The following is a 12237-nucleotide window of genomic DNA, read 5'->3' on the forward strand; positions in this document are numbered from 1 at the left end:
ATAACTGCCCCCAATAACCTTATCCCCTGCCATGTATAGCTGCCCCCAATAACCTTATCCCCTGGCATGTATAACTGCCCCCAATAACCTTATCCCCTGCCATGTATAACTGCCCCCCAATAACCTTAACCCCTGCCATGTACAACTGCCCCAATAACCTTACCCCCTGCCATGTATAACTGCCCCCAATAACCTTACCCCCTGCCATGTATAACTGCCCCCAATAACCTTACCCCCTGCCATGTATAACTGCCCCCCAATAACCTTAACCCCTGCCATGTACAACTGCCCCAATAACCTTACCCCCTGCCATGTATAACTGCCCCCAATAACCTTACCCCCTGCCATGTATAACTGCCCCCAATAACCTTACCCCCTGCCATGTATAACTGCCCCCAATAACCTTATCCCCTGCCATGTATAACTGCCCCCCAATAACATTACCCCCTGCCATGTATAACTGCCCCCCAATAACCTTATCCCCTGCCATGTATAACTGCCCCCCAATAACCTTACCCCCTGCCATGTATAACTGCCCCCCAATAACCTTATCCCCTGCCATGTATAACTGCCCCAATAACCTTACCCCCTGCCATGTATAACTGCCCCCAATAACCTTACCCCCTGGCATGTATAACTGCCCCCAATAACCTTATCCCCTGCCATGTATAGCTGCCCCCAATAACCTTATCCCCTGCCATGTATAACTGCCCCCAATAACCTTATCCCCTGTCATGTATAACTGCCCCCCAATAACATTACCCCCTGCCATGTATAACTGCCCCCCAATAACCTTATCCCCTGCCATGTATAACTGCCCCCAATAACCTTATCCCCTGCCATGTATAACTGCCCCCCAATAACATTACCCCCTGCCATGTATAACTGCCCCCCAATAACCTTATCCCCTGCCATGTATAACTGCCCCCCAATAACCTTAACCCCTGCCATGTATAACTGCCCCCAATAACCTTACCCCTGCCATGTATAACTGCCCCCAATAACCTTAACCCCTGCCATGTATAGCTGCCCCCAATAACCTTATCCCCTGGCATGTATAACTGCCCCCAATAACCTTATCCCCTGCCATGTATAACTGCCCCCCAATAACCTTAACCCCTGCCATGTACAACTGCCCCAATAACCTTACCCCCTGCCATGTATAACTGCCCCCAATAACCTTACCCCCTGCCATGTATAACTGCCCCCAATAACCTTACCCCCTGCCATGTATAACTGCCCCCCAATAACCTTAACCCCTGCCATGTACAACTGCCCCAATAACCTTACCCCCTGCCATGTATAACTGCCCCCAATAACCTTACCCCCTGCCATGTATAACTGCCCCCAATAACCTTACCCCCTGCCATGTATAACTGCCCCCAATAACCTTATCCCCTGCCATGTATAACTGCCCCCCAATAACATTACCCCCTGCCATGTATAACTGCCCCCCAATAACCTTATCCCCTGCCATGTATAACTGCCCCCCAATAACCTTACCCCCTGCCATGTATAACTGCCCCCCAATAACCTTATCCCCTGCCATGTATAACTGCCCCAATAACCTTACCCCCTGCCATGTATAACTGCCCCCAATAACCTTACCCCCTGGCATGTATAACTGCCCCCAATAACCTTATCCCCTGCCATGTATAGCTGCCCCCAATAACCTTATCCCCTGCCATGTATAACTGCCCCCAATAACCTTATCCCCTGCCATGTATAACTGCCCCCCAATAACATTACCCCCTGCCATGTATAACTGCCCCCCAATAACCTTATCCCCTGCCATGTATAACTGCCCCCCAATAACATTACCCCCTGCCATGTATAACTGCCCCCCAATAACCTTATCCCCTGCCATGTATAACTGCCCCCAATAACCTTACCCCCTGGCATGTACAACTGCCCCAATAACCTTACCCCCTGCCATGTATAACTGCCCCCAATAACCTTACCCCCTGCCATGTATAACTGCCCCCAATAACCTTACCCCCTGCCATGTATAACTGCCCCCAATAACCTTATCCCCTGCCATGTATAACTGCCCCCCAATAACATTACCCCCTGCCATGTATAACTGCCCCCCAATAACCTTATCCCCTGCCATGTATAACTGCCCCCCAATAACCTTACCCCCTGCCATGTATAACTGCCCCCCAATAACCTTAACCCCTGCCATGTACAACTGCCCCAATAACCTTACCCCCTGCCATGTATAACTGCCCCCAATAACCTTACCCCCTGGCATGTATAACTGCCCCCAATAACCTTATCCCCTGCCATGTATAACTGCCCCCAATAACCTTATCCCCTGGCATGTATAACTGCCCCCAATAACCTTATCCCCTGCCATGTATAACTGCCCCCAATAACCTTACCCCCTGCCATGTATAACTGCCCCCAATAACCTTATCCCCTGCCATGTATAACTGCCCCCCAATAACATTACCCCCTGCCATGTATAACTGCCCCCCAATAACCTTATCCCCTGCCATGTATAACTGCCCCCCAATAACCTTACCCCCTGCCATGTATAACTGCCCCCCAATAACCTTAACCCCTGCCATGTATAACTGCCCCCAATAACCTTACCCCTGCCATGTATAACTGCCCCCCAATAACCTTACCCCCTGCCATGTATAACTGCCCCCCAATAACCTTACCCCCTGCCATGTATAACTGCCCCAATAACCTTATCCCCTGCCATGTATAACTGCCCCCCAATAACCTTACCCCCTGCCATGTATAACTGCCCCCCAATAACCTTACCCCCTGCCATGTATAACTGCCCCCCAATAACCTTATCCCCTGCCATGTATAACTGCCCCCCAATAACCTTACCCCCTGCCATGTATAACTGCCCCCCAATAACCTTACCCCCTGCCATGTATAACTGCCCCAATAACCTTATCCCCTGCCATGTATAACTGCCCCCCAATAACCTTACCCCCTGCCATGTATAACTGCCCCCCAATAACCTTACCCCCTGCCATGTATAACTGCCCCCCAATAACCTTATCCCCTGCCATGTATAACTGCCCCCCAATAACCTTACCCCCTGCCATGTATAACTGCCCCCCAATAACCTTAACCCCTGCCATGTATAACTGCCCCCAATAACCTTACCCCTGCCATGTATAACTGCCCCCCAATAACCTTACCCCCTGCCATGTATAACTGCCCCCCAATAACCTTACCCCCTGCCATGTATAACTGCCCCAATAACCTTATCCCCTGCCATGTATAACTGCCCCCCAATAACCTTACCCCCTGCCATGTATAACTGCCCCCCAATAACCTTACCCCCTGCCATGTATAACTGCCCCCCAATAACCTTATCCCCTGCCATGTATAACTGCCCCCCAATAACCTTACCCCCTGCCATGTATAACTGCCCCCCAATAACCTTATCCCCTGCCATGTATAACTGCCCCCCAATAACCTTACCCCCTGCCATGTATAACTGCCCCCCAATAACCTTAACCCCTGCCATGTATAACTGCCCCCCAATAACCTTACCCCCTGCCATGTATAACTGCCCCCCAATAACCTTACCCCCTGCCATGTATAACTGCCCCCCAATAACCTTACCCCCTGCCATGTATAACTGCCCCCTACCCATAGGAGTTAGCGCTCACAAACACCACTACTACAATTAAAATCAAACAATTTGTGTTTATTAAAAAATACTACTCAGCGGATCCATACATTACAAAATCGAATTAATCATATATATATACAAGTGTACAATAATTCATACAGACAATAGAAGTAAAAGTATCTTAAAAAATTCTTTACAAAGGAGCAGCCCATGAGGAAGCGCGAAACGCGTCGGCTTTTTTATTTTGACACAAGAGAGGATCCGTAGTGTGGGGCTCGGCTCGAACCGGTGACGTCACCGGAGGGAAGTTAACAGCGCGAAGCCGCAATAAGGAGCCTGAGCCTCTCTCTTCATATCCTGAGTAAGTTCCCGGCCGGGACAAGGGGGATGTGTTTGTAATAAGCCCCTATAGGGCTAAACTTCTTACTCACTGTATACCAGAACGTATACTATAGTACTATCACTGCTTTCAGTTACGTATCAAGATCTGTCTGCTTTTTCCTATGGAGAGTGAAGTGTGTTTACTCGATCAGTAGTGTTACCCTTCACTTTAACGTTAGGGCCCTATTCGAAATAGATTTTTAAGCAATATTTGATTATTTCCACCAGCGTTTTTATTATGCTGTCCATTAGCTTTATATAAAGAAATAACATCTATTCAGTATGGTTTATCCTGCTCAATAATGTCTTTTAGTATCGCTAGCTGCTCAATACGGCTGGCTTGATTTTGTCTAATAGTTGTTTAAGTATTGAAAGCTCTTTATCATGTTGGAGTTTTATCTGAAGGAACTCCTAATGAGTTTTCTGCTGTATTTTTATTTGATTTTCCTCTTTTAAGTTGGAATGATAGGTCTGGTCTACAAAATCTTTTTTAGTCGATATAGGTTGACTCTAATTTAAAGGGTTTTTTACTAATGAACTGGGGATTCTAACTATATACTAATCTAGTAATATAACAGTTGTTATTTACTGTATAGAATGAACTTTTGATTGATGTGATTGTCTCCTTTGTACAGAATTTTTTAAGATACTTACTTCTATTGTCTGTATGAATTATTGTACACCTATATATATATATGATTAATTAGATTTTGTAATGTATGGATCTGCTGAGTAGTATTTTTTAATAAACACAAATTGTTTGATTTTAATTGTAGTACAGGTATGGGACCCATTATCCAGAATGCTCGAGACCAAGGGTATTCCGGATAAGGGATCTTTCTGTAATTTGGATCCACATACCTTATGGGGCTGATTTACTAACCCACGAATCCGACCCGAATTGGAAAAGTTCCGACTTGAAAACGAACATTTTGCGACTTTTTCGTATGTTTTGCGATTTTTTCGGATTCTTTACGAATTTTTCGTTACCAATACGATTTTTGCGTAAAAACACGAGTTTTTCGTATCCATTACGAAAGTTGCGTAAAAAGTTGCGCATTTTTCGTAGCGTTAAAACTTAACGCTACGAAAAATGCGCAACTTTTCGCATAAGTTTTAACGCTACGAAAAATGCGCAACTTTTTACGCAACTTTCGTAATGGATACGAAAACTCGCGTTTTTACGCAAAAATCGTATTGGTAACGAAAAATTCGTAAAGAATCCGAAAAAATCGCAAAATACCGATCATTACGAAAAAAACGCAATCGGACTCCATTCGACCCGTTCGTGGGTAAGTAAATCAGCCCCTAAGTCTACTAAAGAATCAATAAAATATTAATTAAACCCTATGGGATTGTTTTGCATCCAATAAGGATTATTTATATCTTAGTTGGGATCAAGTACAGGTACTGTTTTATTATTACAGAGAAAAGGGAATCATTTAACCATTAAATAAACCCAATAGGGCTGTTCTGCCCCCAATAAGGGGCAATTATATCTTAGTTGGGATCAAGTACAGGTACTGTTTTATTATTACAGAGAAAAGGGAATCATTTAACCATTAAATAAACCCAATAGGGCTGTTCTGCCCCAATAAGGGGTAATTATATCTTAGTTGGGATCAAGTACAGGTACTGTTTTATTATTACAGAGAAAAGGGAATCATTTAACCATGAAATAAACCCAATAGGGCTGTTCTGCCCCAATAAGGGGTAATTATATCTTAGTTGGGATCAAGTACAGGTACTGTTTTATTATTACAGAGAAAAGGGAATCATTTAACCATTAAATAAACCCAATAGGGCTGTTCTGCCCCCAATAAGGGGCAATTATATCTTAGTTGGGATCAAGTACAGGTACTGTTTTATTATTACAGAGAAAAGGGAATCATTTAACCATTAAATAAACCCAATTGGGCTGTTCTGCCCCAATAAGGGGTAATTATATCTTAGTTGGGATCAAGTACAGGTACTGTTTTATTATTACAGAGAAAAGGGAATCATTTAACCATGAAATAAACCCAATAGGGCTGTTCTGCCTCCAATAAGGGGTAATTATATCTTAGTTGGGATCAAGTACAGGTACTGTTTTATTATTACAGAGAAAAGGGAATCATTTAACCATTAAATAAACCCAATAGGGCTGTTCTGCCCCAATAAGGGGTAATTATATCTTAGTTGGGATCAAGTACAGGTACTGTTTTATTATTACAGAGAAAAAGGAATCATTTAACCATTAAATAAACCCAATAGGGCTGTTCTGCCCCCAATAAGGGGTAATTATATCTTAGTTGGGATCAAGTACAGGTGCTGTTTTATTATTACAGAGAAAAGGGAAATCATTTTGAAGAATTAGAATTATTTGCTTAAAATTGAGTCTGTAATCTGGAGTAACCTGCAGCTTTCTGGAAAATGGATCCCATGCCTGTAGCTGAGGATGGACCCACCCAATGGGTTTCAGTCCCACTATATAGACATGCAATAAGCATGGTTGAATGAAAGTACTTCAAGAAGTGCAAAATTTGCTTCCATTTTAGCCAGACTGCATTCGTTAATTACCCCTAGCCCAGTAGCAATCCCACCTCCAGTGGCTTTGTACTACAGACAGTGGTGTGCCTCCTGCACTTGAACTTACCCCAGGGGATCTCACAGTCATGTGCTTTGTTTCCGTGGCAAGAAAAGTTTTGGGTGTACCATATTAGCAGCAGTTCTGCCTGGTTCCCTTGACAGAAATATTGGGGATACCATCCTGTTGGTGGAGCTTCTGGCTTCAGGTACTGCATGCCCACTTAGTAGTAGTTAACTTTACTCCTACTGATGGGACCCTGACAGGCCAGGGGCACCCTATGTTTAGCTGTCATTGTGCAGCTACTAGACACCTTTTTTTCTTAAGAAAATTCCATGCTGTACCCACTGTAGCCCATAAGGTCTACTTCTAATTCCGAGTAACCCTAACCCGAATTAACTCTTATTATTTAATACTCCTACTGAAGGGGCCCTGACAGACCCGGCTTTGCATTATTCATGGTGATGCCCCAATAAGGGGTAATTATATCTTAGTTGGGATCAAGTACAGGTACTGTTTTATTATTACAGAGAAAAGGGAATCATTTAACCATTAAATAAACCCAATAGGGCTGTTCTGCCCCCAATAAGGGGTAATTATATCTTAGTTGGGATCAAGTACAGGTACTGTTTTATTATTACAGAGAAAAGGGAATCATTTAACCATTAAATAAACCCAATAGGGCTGTTCTGCCCCCAATAAGGGGTAATTATATCTTAGTTGGGATCAAGTACAGGTACTGTTTTATTATTACAGAGAAAAGGGAATCATTTAACCATTAAATAAACCCAATAGGGCTGTTCTGCCCCCAATAAGGGGTAATTATATCTTAGTTGGGATCAAGTACAGGTACTGTTTTATTATTACAGAGAAAAGGGAATCATTTAACCATGAAATAAACCCAATAGGGCTGTTCTGCCCCCAATAAGGGGTAATTATATCTTAGTTGGGATCAAGTACAGGTACTGTTTTATTATTACAGAGAAAAAGGGAACCAGTTTTAAAATTCTGAATTATTTGATTAAAATGGAGTCTATGGGAGATGGGCTTTCTGTAATTCGGAGCTTTCTGGATTACGGGTTTCCGGATAAGGGATCCCATACCTGTAATATAATTTGTATCTAACTAATGTTTAACAGAGAAACGTGTAGTCTGTGTCCTCCTACGAATAAAAAAGAAAAAGAGAAATTTAATTTCAGAAACCTTGAATAGGATTTATTAAAGAGAAAAGTCTTTACATTTGCCAGAAAAAGCTCAGAAATTAACAATGATTTCTTCAGGACCGCCCAGAACTGACCCCATTTTTCCAATGATCTATTTATTTTATTTTTCACCCAATTTCTCTAATAGCGTAAAAACCATTTTTAAAGCTCTGCTTAATGAGGCTTTGAGCTCCTGGTTCCTCAGACTGTAGATCAGAGGGTTTAAAAAGGGGGTTAATATTGCATAATATATAGAGGCTTTGGTGTTTTTAGCAAAACTTTCATTGGCGATTGAGCAGAAGTAGTTGAAGGAAATAGTCACGTAAAACAAAAAGACCACAGTTAGATGGGAGGAGCAGGTGGAGAAAGCTTTGGATCTCATTTGGTTTGATGGGATTTTGAGAATGGTGGTGATTATTGGGATGTATGGGTAAAAGGTTACACCTAATATACCTAGTCCACATAATATCCCAAGCAGAAATACAAACAATACATTGATGAATGTGTCACTACATGAGATCCGAAGCAACTGGGGCAGGTCACAAAGGAAACTTTGCAAAGCATTTGTTCGGCAAAAAGTTAATTTTGTTAAAAGTAGAGTGTGCACCAAGGAATATAATGCGCCAAAACCAAACACAGCTAATACAAGCTGAGCACAAGCTTTCCAGGTCATTATCTGCATGTAGTGAAGAGGGCGGCAGATAGCAATGTATCTGTCATAGGACATCACTGCCAGTACAAATATTTCTGATGCAGCAAAATAGACGAAGAAGAAAATCTGAGCTATACAAGCTGGTACAGAAATGATTCTTCTGTTTGTAAGTAAATCAAAGAGCATTCTTGGGACAGTGACTGAGGAGTAGCCCATATCCAGACATGCCAGGGTTCCAAGGAAGAAGTACATGGGGGTGTGGAGATGGGAATCAGTGAAGATCAGGAAAAGGATGAGAAGGTTCCCAATGAAAGTCAAAATGTAGATCAGGAGAAAGAGCAGAAACAGCGGAAGTTGAAGACTTGGAAGATCAGACAACGCACTGAGAACCAACTCGTACATTACTGTTTGGTTTTCCATTTCACATTGCTATTGCTGTAAAAAGGAATTCTCACATAATTATACGGAAACTACAGAAACCATTACAGCAGAAACTAACAAAAGAGACTGCCCTATCAATAGTTAACTTTCCCACCAAAAAATAAAAAGGCACCCACAAGACTGTGGAGACAAGAATCCCTCCCCACAACCCACACAATACACCAGAAATAACAAACCCAGAGCCCAGTTAGTGGGTAAAGGTCATCAACAGCTTTATTTATCCATCCATGTCATCAAAAGTACAGACATGACCCAACATTTAGATAATGTTTAGATCAACATCTAGATCAGTGATCCCCAACCAGTGGCTCGGGGGCAACATGTTGCTCACTGCCCCCTTTGATGTTGCTCTCAGTGGCCTCAAAGCAGGTCTTCATTCTTGAATTTCTAACTTGGAGGCATAAAGGCCATGGGTAGTACCAAACAGAGCCTCCTGTAGGCTGCCAGTCCACATTGGGCCTACAAAATTAAAGCTGGAAATGGCATTGCTATATCTCGAACATTTTGAACAAAGGGTTTTCTGAATAAAAGATCCTTTACAGATCATACTGTACAAAGATTTGTCTGGCTGATCATTTCTGGGGGACAGTCCTGGAGAGAGGAGAAAATGGAATTTTGTCATCATTGGAGCAAATATTTCTCTTCTATGTTCCTTTCTGAAATTCCCTACCGAAGGAGATGGTAATGAGTGATTCAACGTTTGGATGGATGGGGAACTTTTCTACCAAAATACATTATCACTAAATAAAATGGAGTCCTATTTCGGAGCAACACAATTGTTGTGGTTACACAAACAGAAAAAGATGAATTTACCAGTTCAATGATTATCTATTTATTTCCCGTAAAAGGTTTCATACTGTACCTTATCTCTAATCTCCTTTCTGTCATCAAGGAACTCATCTCAGCCATAAATACCCTTCCTTGTAAGCCCCATCATTCTCCTGAGTCTGATTATACTGTATCAGTTCCCAGGCCATTTATAATTGGCAACACATTTCTAAATTATGTCCTTTCTGGTACTAAAAGTTAAAACACACATTTCAACTCTGAAGTTTAAGCAAATAAAAACATAATATTCTTATAATATATGATTATTTGGCGAGGCAACCATCAAAACTCCTTTTTTATTCACATAATCATATAAACCTTAAAGGAGACACATCATGTGAAAATTAAGAATGAACTGATTTGTTGAGAAATTCCCCCCCCCAACTGCAATAGCCCCGCCCACCTGTTCCACTTCCTGCTGGCTCCTTTCCCAGGCTGTGCAGGGAGGGCAGTGGCATTCAACACACTGCACTATAGGATAGGAACCAATCAGCAGGTAGGCTGACCCAATTGGGAACTGAAGCCCGTGTTTGTGTAACTGCAAGGCTGTGATTGGCTATCTCCCCTGCCCCTTCATTTACTCACTGCTTCAAATTATACTCAAAAGTATATTAATGTTAATTGAACAGTAGGTTGATTTGCAAAAATTCAAGACAGAGGATCGGCGATCTGATAGTCATGAAATTTTTGTATCCGAACAATCGTAAATGGCGCGAAAACCTTTCTGACTGAACCTTCAGTGCACGATTTTTGTAGGGCTCAATGGCACTCTGCAGCTCCAACCCGGCCCAAGGAAAGCCTCCCATAGGGCTCAATGGCACTCTGCAGCTCCAACCCGGCCCAAGGAAAGTCTCCCATAGGGCTCAATGGCACTCTGCAGCTCCAACCCGGCCCAAGGAAAGTCTCCCATAGGGCTCAATGGCACTCTGCAGCTCCAACCCGGCCCAAGGAAAGTCTCCCATAGGGCTCAATGGCACTCTGCAGCTCCAACCCGGCCCAAGGAAAGTCTCCCATAGGGCTCAATGGCACTCTGCAGCTCCAACCCGGCCCAAGGAAAGTCTCCCATAGGGCTCAATGGCACTCTGCAGCTCCATCCCGGCCCAAGGAAAGTCTCCCATAGGGCTCAATGGCACTCTGCAGCTCCAACCCGGCCCAAGGAAAGTCTCCCATAGGGCTCAATGGCACTCTGCAGCTCCAACCCGACCCAAGGAAAGTCTCCCATAGGGCTCAATGGCACTCTGCAGCTCCAACCCGGCCCAAGGAAAGCCTCCCATAGGGCTCAATGGCACTCTGCAGCTCCAACCCGACCCAAGGAAAGTCTCCCATAGGGCTCAATGGCACTCTGCAGCTCCAACCCGGCCCAAGGAAAGTCTCCCATAGGGCTCAATGGCACTCTGCAGCTCCAACCCGGCCCAAGGAAAGTCACCCATAGGGCTCAATGGGACTCTGCAGCTCCAACCCGGCCCAAGGAAAGTCTCCCATAGGGCTCAATGGCACTCTGCAGCTCCAACCCGGCCCAAGGAAAGTCTCCCATAGGGCTCAATGGCACTCTGCAGCTCCAAACTGGCCCAAGGAAAGTCACCCATAGGGCTCAATGGCACTCTGCAGCTCCAACCCGGCCCAAGGAAAGTCTCCCATAGGGCTCAATGGGACTCTGCAGCTCCAACCCGGCCCAAGGAAAGTCTCCCATAGGGCTCAATGGCACTCTGCAGCTCCAACCCGGCCCAAGGAAAGTCTCCCATAGGGCTCAATGGCACTCTGCAGCTCCAAACTGGCCCAAGGAAAGTCACCCATAGGGCTCAATGGCACTCTGCAGCTCCAACCCGGCCCAAGGAAAGTCTCCCATAGGGCTCAATGGCACTCTGCAGCTCCAACCTGGCCCAAGGAAAGTCTCCCATAGGGCTCAATGGCACCCTGCAGCTCCAACCCGGCCCAAGGAAAGTCTCCCATAGGGCTCAATGGCACTCTGCAGCTCCAACCCGGCCCAAGGAAAGCCTCCCATAGGGCTCAATGGCACTCTGCAGCTCCAACCCGGCCCAAGGAAAGTCTCCCATAGGGCTCAATGGCACTCTGCAGCTCCAACCCGGCCCAAGGAAAGTCTCCCTAGGGCTCAATGGCACTCTGCAGCTCCAACCCGGCCCAAGGAAAGTCTCCCATAGGGCTCAATGGCACTCTGCAGCTCCAACCCGGCCCAAGGAAAGTCTCCCATAGGACTCAATGGCACTCTGCAGCTCCAACCCGGCCCAAGGAAAGTCTCCCATAGGGCTCAATGGCACTCTGCAGCTCCAACCCGGCCCAAGGAAAGTCTCCCATAGGGCTCAATGGCACTCTGCAGCTCCAACCCGACCCAAGGAAAGCCTCCCATAGGGCTCAATGGCACTCTGCAGCTCCAACCCGGCCCAAGGAAAGTCTCCCATAGGGCTCAATGGCACTCTGCAGCTCCAACCCGTCCCAAGGAAAGTCTCCCATAGGGCTCAATGGCACTCTGCAGCTCCAACCCGGCCCAAGGAAAGTCTCCCATAAGGCTCAATGGTACTCTGCAGCTCCAACCCGGCCCAAG

The 12237-nt window shown here is 44.9% G+C and overlaps 1 protein-coding gene across 1 annotated transcript; it reads right to left on the reverse strand.

Moving 5' to 3' along the window:
* Window positions 1-7877: 7877 nt before the first annotated feature.
* On the reverse strand, window positions 7878-8828 carry LOC100490793 (olfactory receptor 1019). Its single transcript, XM_002942823.4, has one exon. It carries the CDS (start codon window positions 8826-8828, stop codon window positions 7878-7880), a length of 951 nt encoding a protein of 316 aa, XP_002942869.4.
* Window positions 8829-12237: the final 3409 nt, after the last annotated feature.

Source organism: Xenopus tropicalis, chromosome 9 (assembly GCF_000004195.4).
Source record: "Xenopus tropicalis strain Nigerian chromosome 9, UCB_Xtro_10.0, whole genome shotgun sequence".
NCBI lineage: Eukaryota > Metazoa > Chordata > Amphibia > Anura > Pipidae > Xenopus > Xenopus tropicalis.